The sequence below is a fragment of the Balaenoptera borealis genome (assembly GCF_965194805.1).
Source record: "Balaenoptera borealis genome assembly, chromosome: 6".
Lineage (NCBI taxonomy): Eukaryota > Metazoa > Chordata > Mammalia > Artiodactyla > Balaenopteridae > Balaenoptera > Balaenoptera borealis.
The window spans coordinates 44,904,359-44,921,611 of record NC_138863.1 but is presented as its reverse complement, the minus strand read 5'-3'; the positions used below and the strand labels follow the sequence as shown (position 1 = coordinate 44,921,611).

The 17,253-nt window shown below is 40.1% G+C and overlaps 3 protein-coding genes across 3 annotated transcripts in view; all 3 read left to right on the top strand.

The window, feature by feature from the left end:
• Positions 1-1,841: 1,841 nt before the first annotated feature.
• Positions 1,842-9,610, top strand: ASDURF (ASNSD1 upstream open reading frame). Its single transcript, XM_082397475.1, has 4 exons — positions 1,842-2,125; positions 7,331-7,384; positions 8,514-8,589; positions 9,250-9,610. Exons 1-4 carry the CDS (start codon positions 2,036-2,038, stop codon positions 9,318-9,320), a joined length of 291 nt encoding a protein of 96 aa, XP_082253601.1. The 5' UTR covers positions 1,842-2,035; the 3' UTR covers positions 9,321-9,610.
• Positions 9,342-16,017, top strand: ASNSD1 (asparagine synthetase domain containing 1; the record flags this gene model as incomplete). Its single annotated transcript, XM_082397363.1, has 3 exons — positions 9,342-10,805; positions 11,101-11,282; positions 13,870-16,017. The coding sequence occupies 3 exons, from the start codon at positions 9,342-9,344 to the stop codon at positions 14,153-14,155; spliced, it is 1,932 nt and encodes a 643-aa protein (XP_082253489.1). The 3' UTR covers positions 14,156-16,017.
• Positions 11,144-17,253, top strand: part of ANKAR (ankyrin and armadillo repeat containing) — a 71,510-nt gene continuing 65,400 nt past the window's right edge. Inside the window, 1 exon segment of the mRNA XM_082397476.1 lies at positions 11,144-11,282. The gene's annotated coding sequence lies outside the window, so the exon portion shown is untranslated.

Below are 17,253 nucleotides of genomic sequence, written 5' to 3'. Positions count from 1 at the left end.
TGTTATTCTTAAAATGTGTATTTATTTTACTTAACATTGATAAATCAGAGGAAAGACATATACTTGCCTTCTTTTCTTAAACCAAAATTATTAATCCAGGCTGATTTCTCCAAAGACTCACCTTAATTATATAAACTTGGATTCTTCAAATGTTTCTAAGCTAGTAGTTTTTGTAAGAAGGACTTTTTTGTTTAAGTTTAGCACACTTAAAGCATTAGAAATTCTGGGCTTTTTTTTTTTTTTTTTAATTTGGGGAATTTATGCAAGTGCATATGTACGTCTGTAGACCAATCAGAACAAAGTTCCTTTAATTTAAGAGGCATTACAATGGAATTTATTAATACCCTACAGAGTAGGAAAACATTTTACTTTTACTCAGCAAAATATAAAGGCTGTTATAAATTATAGACACAGACACTTAGAAAGCTTATAGCTTCAGCTTTACAACCTCAACCCCAGGTTGAAAGTAAACATAGACAGACAAAAACCAGTTCAGATCTCAAAAAGCTGATCTTCCCAGTGGGCACAACATTCTTAATCCATCTGAGCTCACAAAGGACAAATGAAAAGACTAAAAACCTGGATTCTTTGTCATCTCACTTCTAATAGAGACTAGATAGCCATCATTCAACAGGTATCACCAAATGGTTAGGCCATAAAACCAAATTCTCAATCATTGCTGCCAATGCAGAATAACTTAGCTATGCATAAATCAGAAACAAAAACAAAATTTTTTAAAAAAATCAGTAAAAAGCAAAAACAGACAGTGGTTAGTTCTATAACTGCTTTGGATTTACTCTAAGAGCCAATAAAAGATATTCCTGGGTTTAAACAACCCATGAGGTACACTTCCTTAGCCATAAAGTTTGGCTCCATCACATGAGTTCACTTGAGCATCTCTGTGGAAACTTGAGATTTCCTACGTTAAAGTATAATTTTCAAAAACAGAAAACCATCTCTCCTGTGCAAATATAAAATGAACATTTGTCAAAGTTTTATTCAACTCATTAATTAATGAGCGAACAAGTAAGATGCTAAAACCAATTCTAAAAGTACATGAGAAAGTAGACATATATTCATTTTAAAAATTAGGGTAGGATTGCAGAGTTAGATGCAAAACTGTTAAATATCTTACAGAACAATAAGTCACAACGTGTGGGGTTATCTGGTGTATCAGATAGAAATTATTGCATATCTGCCAGACAAAAATCTACCTGTTACCCCCCCCCCGCCCCTACAGAATTATAAAATAGCCCAGTCAACATAAAGTCAAGCTCAGCAAAGCTATGAAGGAACACCTTGGTAAATTCTTGCCTATTTCCAAGTTTTGGATAATTTTTCTCATAGGAGTGAGATATTGCAAATATTGCATGGGACATACTTACACTAAAAATTTATTCATTTACCTGCAATTCATTTTTACCTGGGAATCCTGTATTTATCTTTTAACCTTAATAACAAGTTAACAAAAACTTTACCTAGTCTGCACAGTTCCATTGCCAACAACGTATCTCTTAAATTTGTGCCTGGCTTCATATTCTTGCCTAGATAATAAATATTAAGCGGTATTTCTACAGCGCTTCTATTCTTTATATTTACCACTGGGGGGCGCATATAACTCACAGTCTACCGGATGCCACGTGGTGACGAGCGTTTTAACACCCCATCCGCTAGGGGACCGTTCAGGAACCTCTCAGATTTCACAACCAGGCTCTGCTCACGTGCTCACTAATCATTTGTGCGCACGCGTGCAACTGCTCCCAGGCCCGATCCGGACTGCGCAGGCGTACGAGAGAGTGGGCGCGCAGGCGTAAGAGAGTGTGAGCGCGCAGGCGTAAGAGAGTGAGCGCGCAGGCGTAAGAGAGTGAGCGCGCAGGCGTAAGAGTGAGTGCGCAGACGCCATTGGTAGGACTCACGGAAAAGGAAAAGGGAGGGGATGGAGCCGCTGGGAGCTCAGATGTGCTGGGGCTGTGGATTGGGAGCCGCTAGAACGTTCTCCGGGCTGCACATCCTGCATATTTGACGCTCCGTGGAGATGCCCAGCCGAGGTGCGCGACCCGAGGACGGCTCCGGGCTGGTCCCTACCGACAACTCGACCCAGCACAAGGAAGATCTCAGCAACAAGGTGAGTGTGGGACGAGGTGACCAGGCCCCCAGGCTCGGGACGGGGCGCCGCTCGCCCCCCACACGGCGGCCGAGTGGTCCGGTCTCAGTTTTGTCCCGCTGCTTTGACAGCTGCAGTTAAAGGGAGACCTTGAAACTTGCCCCAATATTAGACCCAGATGGCAGTAGGGCGGGGGTTTAGTTGTTTTGTTTTTCAAATTGTGAATTTTTTAAAGTTTTATTTTAAAAATTATCGTACAGTAAAATTTGACCCTTTTTTCTTTTCTCTAAATTTAACACATGTGTAAATTTGTGTGACCACCACCACAATTGGGATACAGAACAGTTCCATGACCCCAAAAGACTCCCTTTATAGCTGTGCTCTCCCCAACCCAGAACCTCGGGCAACCCCTGATTTGCTTTGCATCACGACAGTTTTATCCTTTCCAGAACATCATGTAGATGAAATCATAGCGCATGCGTCTCTTACTCAGCACGTCTTTGAGATTCATAGTTGCTTTTTTTCTTTAAAAACAAAAAACAGAACAGGTACAAAGTTTATTATTAGAGACATAGCACAACAACAAGTGGGAGAGCACACAGAGAATAGATAACATAGAGGCAAGGCAGAGATGCACACCTGGAGAGCAATGAGGAGGAGTGCAGTAAAGAGGTGGTGAAGTCGTTTATATAGGGCAGTTCTTCCAGGTCTTTGTTTACCTTTGGCCCATTATCTGGTTTCTTTTTCCACACCTGCCCTGCCCTAGGATCCTCCCCAACATGCGTGCGCAACTTTTTTCCAACATGGATTACAGCCCAGAGGCCTGTGGGACGGCCATCACATATTATGGGGTGGTGCCCCCTCCTTTTGGACCCCCAAGGAGCCTTTCTGCGCATGTGCAATGTTTCCCTTGCCCCAAGGATGGGAAATGTATGACCTCTTGATCTTTTCACAGGGTTTAGTCCCACTCTGTTCCTGCCATAAAAATGTCCAATGTCCGGTTATTTACTCTATTTCTGTTGCTGGTTTTTATATCGAGGTGCAGATCTCGAAATATAGACAAGAGTCCGGTCATAAATATGTAGTCCTGGAGCCCGTTTGTCTCTTGCTTCAGGAAATGTAAACAGGGAGCTGGTAATGAATGTCCGGCCTGGAGCCCATCTTCTTCTCACCCCAGGAAGTGTGAACAGGAGGCCAGCTGTAAATGTCTAGCCTGGAGCCCATCTATCTCCTGCCTCAAATCCCCGCTGAGAGATGTGAACCCCAATAAATCTTTATTGGGAAGATGAAGGGCAAAGGTCTGTCTTCTGCAGCTTCTAAATACTGGCATGGGGCTCGTAGACCCTACCTAGTTGGGATCACAGAGCTCTCGTCCTGTCTCATTAAGGGGCCCAGGGTGACTTCTGTTGTTATTCCAAGGAGTGGCTGGAATCTGCGTCACCTCATCTTGTCTGGGAAACCGTTGTGTCCTTAGAAAGAACAAACTAGACAAGTTGATTAACAAAAGGCAGGGGCCAAAGATCAGTAGAAGAATTGTTGTAACCAGGGGCCCAAGCAGGAGTAAGAACCAGGTTACATTTGGCCACATTACTTTAACTGTAGTCCAGATAGTGTCAGCGCTTGGGTTACCCTGTCCAAAGGAATGAGGCCATTGAGCACGGTCATATAATTTTTTGATGTCTTTTTCTACTAATCCAGTGTTATTGAAGTAGGTGTGACAGACCTAGTTAGGAGTAGTTGGAGGAGTGACAACCTGAACGTTAATAGACAAAATAGATCTCATTTCTTTTCGGGAGATAAAGCCTGAAACCCAGTCTGGACCTGACGCTTTGGGGTGACTTGTAGCCAGGTAGCCAGTTGTCTAGTTTCATTTAAGTAGGTTTTAACTTTTAATGTGGTATTAACACATAGATAACAGGTGTTATTGGTCTGAAAATTTTCTCCTTAATAGCCAAAGCAGATGTTACCATTAATGATGTTAGTGTTTTCCTAGGTATGAGAAGATGTAAGAATTTGGGCTCATAAAATCTTTTTCTGAAAATATCTGAATTTATTTTTGGCTGTGTTGGGTCTTTGTTGCTGCGCGCGGGCTTCCTCTAGTTGCGGCGAGTGGAGGCTACTCTTTGTTGCGGTGCACAGGCTTCTCACTGCAGTGGCTTCTCTTGTTGCGGAGCACGGGCTCTAGGCTCCCGGGCTTCGGTAGTTGCAGCACGCAGGCTCAGTATTTGTGGCTCATGGGCTGTAAAGCGCAGGCTCAGTAGTTGTGGTGCACGGGCTTAGTTGCTCTGCGGCATGTGGGATCTTCCCAGACCAGGGGTTGAACCCATGTCCCCTGCATTGGCAGGTGGATTCTTAACCACTGCGCCACCAGGGAAGTCCCCCAGAGTGCCTCATTTCTGATCTCCACCCTGAACTCCTTTCAGGGGGTGTTGAAGGTCAGCAACTGCAGTGGCCATGATTTAGTCCTTGTAGAGGTAGATGGCAGGTGTCAGTTAGCAGTCGGCAGGGCCCCTTCATGGACATAAGTTTAACCATGGTTTGGGGGGCATTTCATGACCATTTCGTCCCACGGTGCTAGGAATGCTCATTCCCGGGTCTGGCAAAGATTTCGTTGACAGGCCACTCAATGTGGTGTTACTGGACTAGGCCCTGTTAACAGTAGCCAAAAACCTCTGGACCACCTGTCTTACTCATCCCTTATGGTCCAGGTAAATATTCCCTCTTGTTGCTTCTTCCCATATTTAGAGTTACACTATTACAATCATTGATCTCATATGGAACTATGTATCATCATTTTATCAGAGGCTCAGTCACACATTTGGTAATGTAATTAGCAACAATTTTGTAAAACAGGCAATATAGAAAACAATATAGCTAGCAGTACTAGTAAGGTCATAAGTAAGAATTTAAGTCAAGAACTTCCATTAGGTGTTGCCCAGTATATACCCAGGTTATCTGACTTAGTCTGTTCTGTACCAATCCTTATCTTTCAGGGAAATTATATATTGGCATTGTTCGTAAGGCATTTGCCCCAATTTTTTAGTGTAACTAGACTGATTATCCTTAGTATGATTTAATTGTCCCCAGCGTAGAGGAGCTGATAATGCTGCTGGGAACCTAAGAGTTTCCAATCTCAGGAAGGAGCGGGTAGAGAGAAAGATAAATGTTTTAATTTTACCCACAGGTGTAAATTACCAAATTGTTGTAAACCATAAATAACTTGAGGAGAAGAGCTTCTTTATCTCTTTAACTCCCAGGTTTCGGCACCATCTGATCTCGGAGAGGCAGCAGTGAGTGATGGCATGAAGCAAGATCTTAATTCCCTGCCCAGGAATTGAACCTGGGGAGCCTGGATGAAAACCAGGAATCCTGGCCACCACAATCCCTGGCTCTTGCCCCCAGTGAAAAATGCGTTTCTCACGGAGGCAAAACTATAAAAATAGGTACAAAGTTTATTATTAGAGACATAGCACAACAAGTGGGAGAGCACACAGAGAAAGTTTGTTTAGTTAAGATAGAAGCAAGGCAGCGATGCACACCCAGAGAGAAAGGGTGTGGGCGTCCTCCCTAATGAGGAGGAGCCTGGTTTGGTTTTTTTCTGGAGCCTGCTTTGGTTTTTTTCTATGTGCTCTTTTAATACTTTTAGAAATACCACTCACCTTAGATCTGCTGCCTGTGTTCTCTGTCTCAGAAAACGTCACCACCATCCATCCAGTTGTCCATGCCAGTAACGTGGGAGCCAGCCTTTATGTACATCAGGAAGTCCTATCAGTTTTATTTTTGAGGCCCATATGAAATATGTCCCTTTATCACCGTGTACACTCTTAACCATCCTAAACCAGCCACTTTCATCTACCGTAGGGAATCCTGCAAAGGTTTCCTAACTGGCCTCTCCTCATCCATTGTTACCTTCTTCCAGTATGTCCTTCACTTTGGCCAGAGCTACGTTCCTGAAACAGGTATCTGATTATCACTCTTCTGCCCCTCCCCCCCCCAAAAGGGAACCAGTATAATATAAATCTTAACTGCCATAAGCAGGAGAAAAAAAAAAAAAAAACACCTTTAAAAATAAATTTGAGATGAGGATGGCTATAGCCTTTGAGGTAATAGATGTCCTAGATAATACTTTGGTTCTGTCCCAAACTGACAGTGGCATCTTGGGCAAGTCTCTAATCCCTCTATCACAGTTTCCTTGTCTGAAGTACTAAAGTATACCTGCCATTCCTAAAATGAATGGGAAAGTGCTGTTCAAACGTAAGCTTCAAGGGGGTTGTACAAATTCAATCTTGGAATTCAACTCATTCTCTAGTCAGTTACTACAGTGACCGTCAGCTGGAGAGCAGGAGGGTACACATCTGTGAGGAATGAATTTTCAAACCACACACAGCCCACTCTGATTACTACCATAGCATGCCACTTATACTGATGTATGACAGATCCTTGAGGCTTCCCAGGTAGGCCAAAATTATAAAATATGCTTTTAGAGGCTCTAGTGATACTATGTAATCAGTCATGTTCACAATATAGCTACCATTACTGAAAAGAGTTAAAAGAAACTTAGTTTCCACTTAGTTGAGCCCTCTTCTACTAATACAAAGTGAGACCTAGTTGACAGTGCCAGCCCTGTGCTAACCTTTGAGATGTAAAGCAAAGATGGAAAGTGTTGGGTCGTACTACCCCAGGTAGGGTACTTACTGCTACTTGCTTCCTCTGAATGTCTGGCTGTACCATTTAGTACATAAATCATGAAAAGCATGGGAATGGGGTGGGGGAGTAACCCACTCTTCATTCCATTTGGTTTTTTTTTTTTAAAGCTAAAATATAATTTAAAAGAAATCATTGAAAACTTGGTATTACTTTTGGGTTTTGGTGCATACTGTCTTTTTTTTTTTTTTTTTTTTTTTTTTTTTTGGTACATTCTCTATTTTAAATAAAAGATGTAAATCTTACTTAGTAACTATGGCTCTTGCCTGAATATGAATGCTGGTTACCAACACCCTGTGTTGGCTCAGTGAGCCGTCTAACACTTTGTAAGTCTAATCACTGTTTCTTCCCTCAGCTTTCCCCCACCTGCACTTCCACACAGCTGCTGTTGAAAAGAATCTATATATTCACAGACTGCCCATTTGGACAATCAATACTTATCCCATGTCTTTAATTTTAAAGGGCCCTCGTTGAGCATACTTTGATAACCTCTGATTTAAGAATGTTTTCTTATTTTAATAGATCAAAGAACAAAAAATTGTTGTGGATGAACTTTCTAACCTGAAGAAGAACAGGGTGAGTTATTAGAGTTATTCCGAACAGTATGTGGGAGGGTTTGATTATATCTTATTAACTATATACAAAAGTTATAAGAACTACATATAAGATTCATATTTTAAAATTTACAAGGTTTCAGCATCTTTTTAGTTAAATTGCAAAAGTGAAGTGTCCATGATTTTTTAATATATATCATATATAGATATCTACATATTAACCATAGCTGTTGATAATCTTTCCCCCATCATATGCAATTGATATTACCTTTGAACCAAATGATACTAATTGTACTATGTTATCTTGGAGCCATAGTCACTAATGGTATTTATTTTATACTTGAATTGGTGTTTTCTTTTGAAATAAATGAACTTTAAATCTATTGAGAAGAGTAGAAACTATTCAAGTGAATGTGAATAATTGTTTAAAAAAAAAAAAAGATAAATGCTTCCCCTTCCTTCCCCCCCCACCCCAGGTTTTTTAACTCAAAGCTTCCAAATCTTTAACATGGTTATTTAACTCCATTTCCATTAATGTATTCACAAACAAGCAAGCTACTGTTTCATGGGTCGTTATACTGCCAAAACATATATTTTAAAGTTAAATGATTTGAGCCCTTTAAAGCATTGTAGAGATTACTTGATAACTGACATGTTAGACATTTCTGATAAGGGGAATATTAGAAGGTAAGGTACAATTGATACAAACTTTCTAGAGGGCAAATTGGCATAATGTATCAAAGTCTTAAAGCCATGTAACACTTTGATCCAGCTGTTCTATTGATAGGAATTGATACCTAGGAAAGTATCATGAGAGTGCACAAAAATTTAGGTACAAAGACATTCATCTCAACGTTGATTTATAATGGTGAAAAGTTAGGTAATACTTAAATGACCAAATAAACTGAAATATTACTAAAGAAAAATGGTATTATAGTATATGCAGAGAAAAAAGAGTTTTACCTCAGTGTTAATGGTAGCAATTTCTAGATAGTTGGATAATGGGTGAGTCCTGTTTGTTTATCTGTATTTGCTAAGGTATTGTTCTGAACATGTTACTGAAGTTCAAGAATAAGCAATAATCGGGTTCAGAGTTTTGACATCTACTTTTTAGAATAAATCATGATATTAGCCTAAATTATGTTTTGCAGAAAGTATATAGGCAGCAACAGAACAGCGACATATTCTTTCTTGCAGACCGAACAGAAATGCTTTCTGAAAGCAAAAGTAAGTTTTTTTTGATACATTATATAGAAACACACAGAAATTCTTTTGTGGGCTTTCTGTAGAAATTCATGATGGTGCCTAAATTATACTGTCTACATCTGAATGTTTACACATATATCTGTCTACATCTGAATGTTTAAACATATACCTAAAGATGGGATGGTGGTATACCTGTTAATAAAATTAATGCAATGGTTTGGTTTTTTTCAAGTTAGCCTTTCAAGGATGAGTCAACAGTAAAAATAAAATCAAATTAAAAAAATATAAGATGTGTTAGGAAGCGATAATAATTAACGTAAGCTTTAGAGTTTTAGACAGATCTAGGTATGAAATAGTGTTCTACCACTTTCTACCTTTGTGGTTTTGAGTGAATCACTTTGAGCCTCCAAAGTCTTACGGGATTTAAATAAAATGATATGTATATTTAATGTGCATAGCCCCATGCCTGGGTCAAAGTAAACATTTAACAAACAGAAACGAGTTCCCTAAGTACTAAACATTCTTCATTAGAAGCCTGTTGTAAATTATTATTCAAACTAACATAGTACATATACTCATATGTTTTGATCTTGGAAAATAACCTGTTTTGCCCTTTGAATTACTAGGTAAAGGTTCAAGAATTTTTATTTCACTTAGTATGTCTTCTCCCTTCCCCCACAGATATATTGGATGAGCTGAGGAAAGAATACCAAGAAATAGAAAACTCAGAGAAGACCAAAATCAAGAAATAGTCAACTTGATTTTACATAGCAATGTGTGGCATTTGTTGTGCAGTAAGCTTTTCTGTTGAGCATTTCAACAAAGATTTGAAAGAGGATTTACTGTGTAATCTTAAACGGCGGGGACCCAATAGTAGTAAACAGTTGTTAAAGTCTAATATTAACTACCAGTGTTTATTTTCTGGTCATGTCCTTCACTTAAGAGGTGTGTTGACTGCCCAGCCTGTGGAAGATGAAAGAGGCAATGTATTCCTGTGGAATGGAGAAGTCTTTAGCGGAATAAAGGTTGAAGCTGAAGAGAATGATACGCAAATAATGTTTAATTATCTTTCCTCTTGTAAGAATGAATCTGATATTTTGTCACTCTTCTCAAAAGTCCAAGGTCCTTGGTCTTTTATATATTATCAAGCATCTAGTCATTCTTTGTGGTTTGGTAGGGATTTTTTTGGTCGTCGTAGCTTGCTTTGGCATTTTAGTAGTTTGGGCAAGAGTTTCTGCCTCTCTTCAGTTGGCGCCCAAACGTCTGGAGTGCCCAATCAGTGGCAAGAAGTTCCAGCATCTGGAATTTTCAGAATTGATCTAAAGTCTACTTCCATTTCCAAATCTGTTGTTTTAAAATTGTATCCTTGGAAATATAACTCTGGGGAGGATGTTATCAAAGAATGTGTTAATAGCCTAACTCAAATTTCAGCAGATTTGCCAACATTTGTATCAGTGGCAGCAAATGAAGCCAAACTGTATCTCAAAGAACCTGTTGTCCCTTTAAATATGATTTTGCCACAAGCCGCATTTGAGATCCATTGCAGTAGCATTTCCAGCGTCCCACCGTCAAGAGAGACCCTTCAGGTCTTTCTTACTGATGGACACATGAAGGAAGTAGTTCAGCAGTTCATTGATGTCCTGAGTATCGCAGTCAAGAGACGTGTCTTGTGTTTACCTAGGGATGAAAACCTGACACAAAGTGAAGTTTTGAAAACTAGTAATAGGAAAGCAAATGTTGCAATCCTATTTTCTGGGGGAATTGATTCCATGGTTATCGCAGCGCTTGCTGACCGTCATATTCCTTTAGATGAACCAGTTGATCTTCTTAATGTGGCTTTCATGACTAAGGAAAAGACTATACCAGCTGGTTTTAACAAAAAAGGGAGAAAAGAGAAAAATAATTGTGAAAAACCCCCTGAAGAATCCTCTAAAAATGTCACTGCTGCTGCTGCTGCTATTGCTGGTGAACAATTCAACGTACCAGATCGAATCACAGGAAGAGCAGGGCTAAAGGAACTACAAGCTGCCAACCCTTCCCGGATTTGGAATTTTGTTGAAATTAACGTTTCTCTGGAAGAACTGCAAAGATTAAGACGAACTCGAATATCCCACTTAATTCAGCCCTTGGATACCGTGTTGGATGACAGCATTGGCTGTGCAGTCTGGTTTGCTTCTGGAGGAGTTGGTTGGTTAGTGACCCAAGATGAAGCAAAACCATATCAGAGTAGTGCAAAGGTATGACACGGTATTTCTACTCAGGATTTCTGAGACCTAACTTTGACCCTTAAAGCTTTTAGCATTTAAGTTGCAAGAATATAGCGTATTTCAGTTGCATTTAAACTACAACACAAAGTATATGACTTTGTAAAGACTGGGCCTATTTTACTATTTTATGACTTTGCCTTATGGCTTTTCTCTGAAAATGTTATCTTTGGGGTTATCATTTTTTAAGCTTGACTTTTATCTTAGTTATTTTCCTTACTGTATAGTAGATAACATTTTTTATATGGATTTCTTTAAACCTTTATAGGTAGTTCTTACTGGAATTGGTGCAGATGAGCAGCTCGCAGGTTATTCTCGTCATCGTGTCCGCTTCCAGACACACGGGCTGGAAGGACTGAATAAGGAAATCGAGATGGAACTGGGTCGAATTTCTTCTAGAAATCTTGGTCGTGATGACAGAGTTATTGGTGATCATGGAAAAGAAGCAAGGTAATTCCTATCATCTATCTGAGGGTTTTGGGGTAATCTTGTAAAGACAATAGACTGTAAAAGATTTTTAGGTTCCTTTTTCTTTGGAGACTTGTTCAGATGAATAACAGTAGCAGCAATATCTTGGCTTTATATTACAAACACAGTCGGTCAGAAGCAAAGCTGGAGAAGAGCCAGAGGAACAGTTTTTCCAGAACTCATTCTCCAAGAAATGGCTTTTCAGTGATTTTCAAATATGATACAATGCCATGATTGCTTTTAAGACTACAGTGAAAGACCGTAAAACTTGAGGTAGTGAAATACTGAGAAGAAGGTGTTTAAGGGGCTTTGTTTTGTTTCAGATGTTTGCTTTCCTCCCAATAAGGGTATAGTCCTACTCCCAAGCTTTCTCCTCCAATGTTACAGAGCCTGACTTTGTCTCTACAGACATTTCTGTATGTACAGGCATACCTGGAGATATTGCAGATTCAGTTCCAGACCACCGCAAAAAAGCGAGTCATGTGAATTTTTTGGTTTCCCAGTGCATACAAAAGCTATGTTCATACTGTACTGTAGTCTATTAAGTATGCAGAAACATTATGTCTAAAAAAAAATGTATATACCTTAATTTAAAAATACAGAACAAAAAGCAATCACAAGGTAACATCAGAGATCACTGATCACATATCACCATAACAAATATAATAGTGAAAATTTTGAAATATTGCGAGCATTTCTAAAATGTAACACAGAAACGTGAAATGAGCAAATACTGTTGGAAAAATGGCACCACCAATAGACTTTGCTTATTGCAGGGTTGCCACAAACTTTCAGTTTGTAAAAAATAAATAAATAAATAACACAGTATCTATGAAGCACAATAAAACAAGGTATGCCTGTGTAGATCCATACTGATTTAAATGGTGGTTCTGGTACTGGATTCCCCTCTGTCATATGTTGTTTGAACACAGTTTAGTCATATGTTGCAGATTATCTGAAAGTTTCAGAGATCAAGCCACTTTCATGTATATATTCTTTTTTAATCTTAGGGGTTTGTGTTTACCTACAACATATTTCTAATGATAGTAAAGTGCTTGAATACAACTTTTTAAAGCGTTACGGATAAAAGAAGATGTTTCATTTAATTATAAAAAGCAGAAATTTGTTCAAGTAGGTTAATTTATTAAGTGATGGTTTTATTCAAGGGTATGAGCATGCAAGAACAAGGAGTCCAAATAAGCTTCCTGGGAATTGGAGCATCATAATACACGAACTCTGAGACTTCATTGTTTCTTGTCTCTACCTTGTCATTCCTGTGTTGCCAGTTCTGACATGTAAAATTATCATAATTTTCAAAATTTCATTATAAAGAAATAAGTACTGCCACAATACAAAGTGTGTAAAATGTTTTCCTTTTGAAGGGTATATGTGTATGAGAGAGAGAAAGAGAAATTCAGTCCGTTATTTCAGCTAGGTCAGAGAAAAGGGAATTTATTTTATTCAGGAAAAGCAGTTAATTCTAAAGACCCCCCAGGACTTCCCTGGCGGTCCAGTGGTTTCAGACTCCGTGCTTCCACTGCAGGAGGTGTGGGTTTGATCCCTGGTTGGGGAACTAAGATCCTATATGCCGCATGGTGCAGCCAAAAAAAAAAAAGACCCCCCCCCCCGCCCCCATGACATCCTTGGGTAAAAATGGATGTAAAGGATGTTTAAAACAGCAAATCAGAATTGTAATTTAACAAATACCATTATAGTGGCTAGATTTAAACCTACTTATTATGGATTTTGGCATACATATTATCCGTAATCTATTAGCTTCTCTTATTTAAATTTGCTTTCACAATTAATTCATTTTTATAAAATATTTTGTATAACAAATGCCTTTACCCTTTCTGATCTCTCTACTTCAGTTAGAATGAAATGTAATGAAATAGAAACACTAGTGTAATTGTATTGCATTTTGAGGAATTGGGAAGGAAGGGGGTAGGATTAGAGTATTTTAAACAAAAGAAAGAACAGAATTTGCTAGAAAATTAGGAAAGCCAAAAGAGCAGAAAGTTTTTTTTTTTAATCTAATATTTTGTCCTGTTACAACAATTTGTTGCCATTTAAGCAGTTTAAATGTAATTACAATTTTGATACCATAACATTTTGCCATAAGTAAATGTTTCACAAGTTCAGGAGAGTAGAGCCCTTCTATATTGGTTTCGTATCCCTAAAGTTCAATATCTTTAGATAGTAAAGAGCAGACACAGGTTGAATAATTAACTCAAGACCGTGCTTATTTTCAAGGCATCTCCAAAGATATCTTGTGAAACAATTTGAAATTATTTCTTGACATCATAGGCTTAATTTATCTATTGAGGGAAAATTTCTTTATATTTTAGCATATGTATTAAAATTAGACAAGTGTTGTGAAATAATTTTTAATGTGATTAAATTTTAGCCATAAAATTGTATAAATAACTAGAATATTTTTAATCTAGAAAAATAGTGCCCTCAAAAATAAATTTATACTGTAAATATTAGCATACTGAAGAAAATACAAAAGAAATAATCACAACAGATTGATTTTTTTCTTTAATAGTAGTTATACTTTTTATTTTAGATTTCCTTTCCTGGATGAAAATGTTGTCTCCTTTCTAAATTCCCTACCGGTTTGGGAAAAGGCAAACTTGACTTTATCCCGTGGAATTGGTGAAAAACTAATTTTGCGTCTTGCGGCAGTGGAACTTGGTCTAACAAACTCTGCTCTTCTGCCGAAACGGGCCATGCAATTTGGATCCAGAATTGCAAAAATGGAAAAGAATAATGAAAAGGCATCTGATAAATGTGGAAGGCTCCAAGTCATTTCCTTAGAAAACCTTTCTATTGAAAAAGAGATTAAAACGTAATATTTCACAGTGTAACAACATTTACTGAATGATGATTTAAAAAAATACTCTGCTGCTTTATTATTGTATAATGTGGCTGTAAAATTCATTACGTGAATTTTTACTTTGTAGCATAATACAACCAATTTAATCAAATTGATACTCCAGAGAAAGAGATTATACTTGAAAGAACAACCTGGATATTTTAAACTGTGGTATTAACATTGTTTTGAACTCTTACATGGTAATTTCCCACCAGCAGCACTAAAAGAAGGCAGCTTTTATTGACTCTTCATGGTAGCTATATCCAGAAATAACTCAATTTGTTACTGTTGTTATTTAACAGATAAGAGAACTAAGGTTTAGAGAAGCTAAACAATTTGTTTGAGGTTCACACTCCTGAGAGACATGTGGTACATCTCTTTAGGCAGCTCACTGTCCCCCTCTGAGAACTTCTGAAGACTATATTAAATATTCTCCTGTCCCACAGATCTCTAACCTCCCTCTCTTTTCCCCATTCTCAGCTCATGACCTCGGCTTTTCACAGAGAAATCAAAGTCATCCAGCTAAGAACTGCTCAACTTTCCAACACCAAAAGTTCTAACTTACCTGTGTGTGCACTCATCCTTTTCTTCCTTCTTGCCTTTAGAAAGAGAAATATATGCATCCATCCATCAAAAAGGCTGTGCCTCCACCTCTTCTTTGTATCCCAACCCTTCCTGCCTTTCAGGAACCTTACACTAGGCTTTCTAGTATCTTCAGCCTCTTCTCTATAGTATCCTTCGTATAATCATTTAAAATGTTCTAGTCTATACCAATTTAAAATGCACATCCTTGGTCCCACATCTTCCTGTACTTACCATCTCTTGCCTCCCACCCACACTCACCCTTTCCACCTTTTCACCTAGTCACTCAACTTCACTCCAACCTGACATCCACCCACAGTATTCAGTCGTGACCACCATAACGCAAGGTCACATTTGGGATCTATCCCCAGTTAGGGCTGACACCCTTTCTGGATCTGGACATACTTTGATTCTTTTAATTATAGTGGTAAAGAAATTTTAGGAATTTACATACATTGCTTATACTTCAGAAGTGCAAACATGCAGCTCTCTTAAAGAAGGCAGTGACTTTTTGACATCTCTTGATCTGGGAGAGCAATCACAAGTTTATTAATATTCACTACCTCCACAGCAGCTAAGATAGTGACATGGTTGGAATAAGAGAAATTCTGCCTTCAAACAGTGACCAAAACCCTCCCTGTTGCTAAATTCAGGGGAAAGTTTCAGTTCTCATCTCCCTTGACCTAGAGCAGCATCCAGTGAAGTTGGCCATTCTCTTCTCTTGGCTTCTGTGACCAGTCTTGGCTTTCCTCCTGCTCTCCTGACTGCTCGCTTTTGTATTCTTTCCTGCCTCCACCCTCTCCACCTGACCTTTATATATTAAATTTCTCAGGTCTCCATCCTGGGTTCTCAATTATCTATTCTCTCCCGTGGTGATTTCAGCCACTCCCCTGGCTTCATTTACCCTAAGCGTGCCGGAATGTATACATCTAACCCAAGCTGCCATTTTTAGCTAAGACCTGTATATCTAAGGCACATCTGACATCTCTACTTGGTTCTCTCACAGGTACAACTGAACTCTTAATCTTGCCCTGATCCCCCATAGCTCCTGACAGAAATTTAGGTGTCACCTAGATGACCACCTTCTTTTTAAACTCTGCCACTATTCGATCTGTTCCCAGTAGGCCATCTCATTATTTCTCAAACCCATCCACAGCCCTCCATCACGATCACCACCACCACTCAAGCCTGCACCTGCCCTCTACTGCCATCAATCTAGCGTAAACTCTTAGAATAAAGTTCAAAATCTTTAACTCAGCAGCCTTCATAGTCTGGCCCTCACCTACCTCCTCATCCTATTTTTGTGCCCACATCTCTCTAGTTCTCTATGCAGTTTTGTTCAGTTTCTCAAAAATTTCAACTTTCTCCTCAGCTCAGTTCTTCATCACCTGTTGTTCCCTGTGCCTGGAAAGCTACTTCTCCAGCCCTCTGCTTGGATAGCTCTTTCTCATCTATCAGGCTCAGCTTGAAAGATCACTTCCTCAGGGCGGCCTTTCCCATGAAGGCTAGCTTTCCTTCACGTGCTGTCATTACCTTACATTATGGTACTGTTTAAATGCAGCTGTATGATTATCTGCGTAACTGTAAGCTCCTTGAGGTTTTACAACTGCCCTTTTCCAGCGTCCCCAGCGCCTGGCTCATAACAAGCGCTCCATAAATGTTTGTTGAGTAAAAGAATGATGATAGAGGTGGGATTCTAACTCAGGACTACCGCAGAGCCTGGGGCCCTCGCCTCTGCCGCTCTGTTTGTGTGCTTTCTCGTAGACAAATAGTGAAAGTAGGAAATGACAGAGATGCACGGTTCGCAGAGCCCCAGTCCGGACTGAGTTCTAAAGGGGAGGGGTGGGGGTGGGGTAGGGCATCTGCCTTGGAGGAATCTAAGCCGCGGCGAGCATCCCTGGCACCGGCGGGAGGCCCCGCCCCCGGAAGCACAGGAGCGCCCCCTCGCGGCGCGGCCCCGCCGTCCCAGGCCCCGGGTACCAACGGCTTCGGCCCGCGCCGGGGCGGCGGGACTTCAGCAAAGGCCCGGGCTCCCAGGAGAGCCTGGAGGCTGCGCGCGGCGAGCAGGCCTCCCCAGGCCCTCGGCTCAGGAGAGTCCCTCCCAGTCCTCCCTGCAGTGGCTACCCTCGCCCTCGCCCACGCGGGGCTCCTGACGTTGGCTTCGGGCCCAACGAGAGACCGGTCATTCAAAACGACCACTGCCCTCGGCCCCGGGAATACTCCAAGGACCGGCGTGGACGCAGCTCCCCTCTCCTGGACAAGCAAACTATCATCTCAGAGTTGGTTTCTTCCCTTTCCTTGTCCTTTCCCTTTTCCCGTGTCCAGTGGGCATAGGTCTTGAACTTGAGGATGGACAGACCTGGGATGGTTCTGATTCTGAAGGTGTGAAACCTCAGGCCCATCCTGTAACCTTCCTAGTCTCGTTTCTGCATCTATAAAGTGGGGCTCCCAGCGCCTATTTCGCCGAGCAGCAAATAACTTTTTCAGAAACGG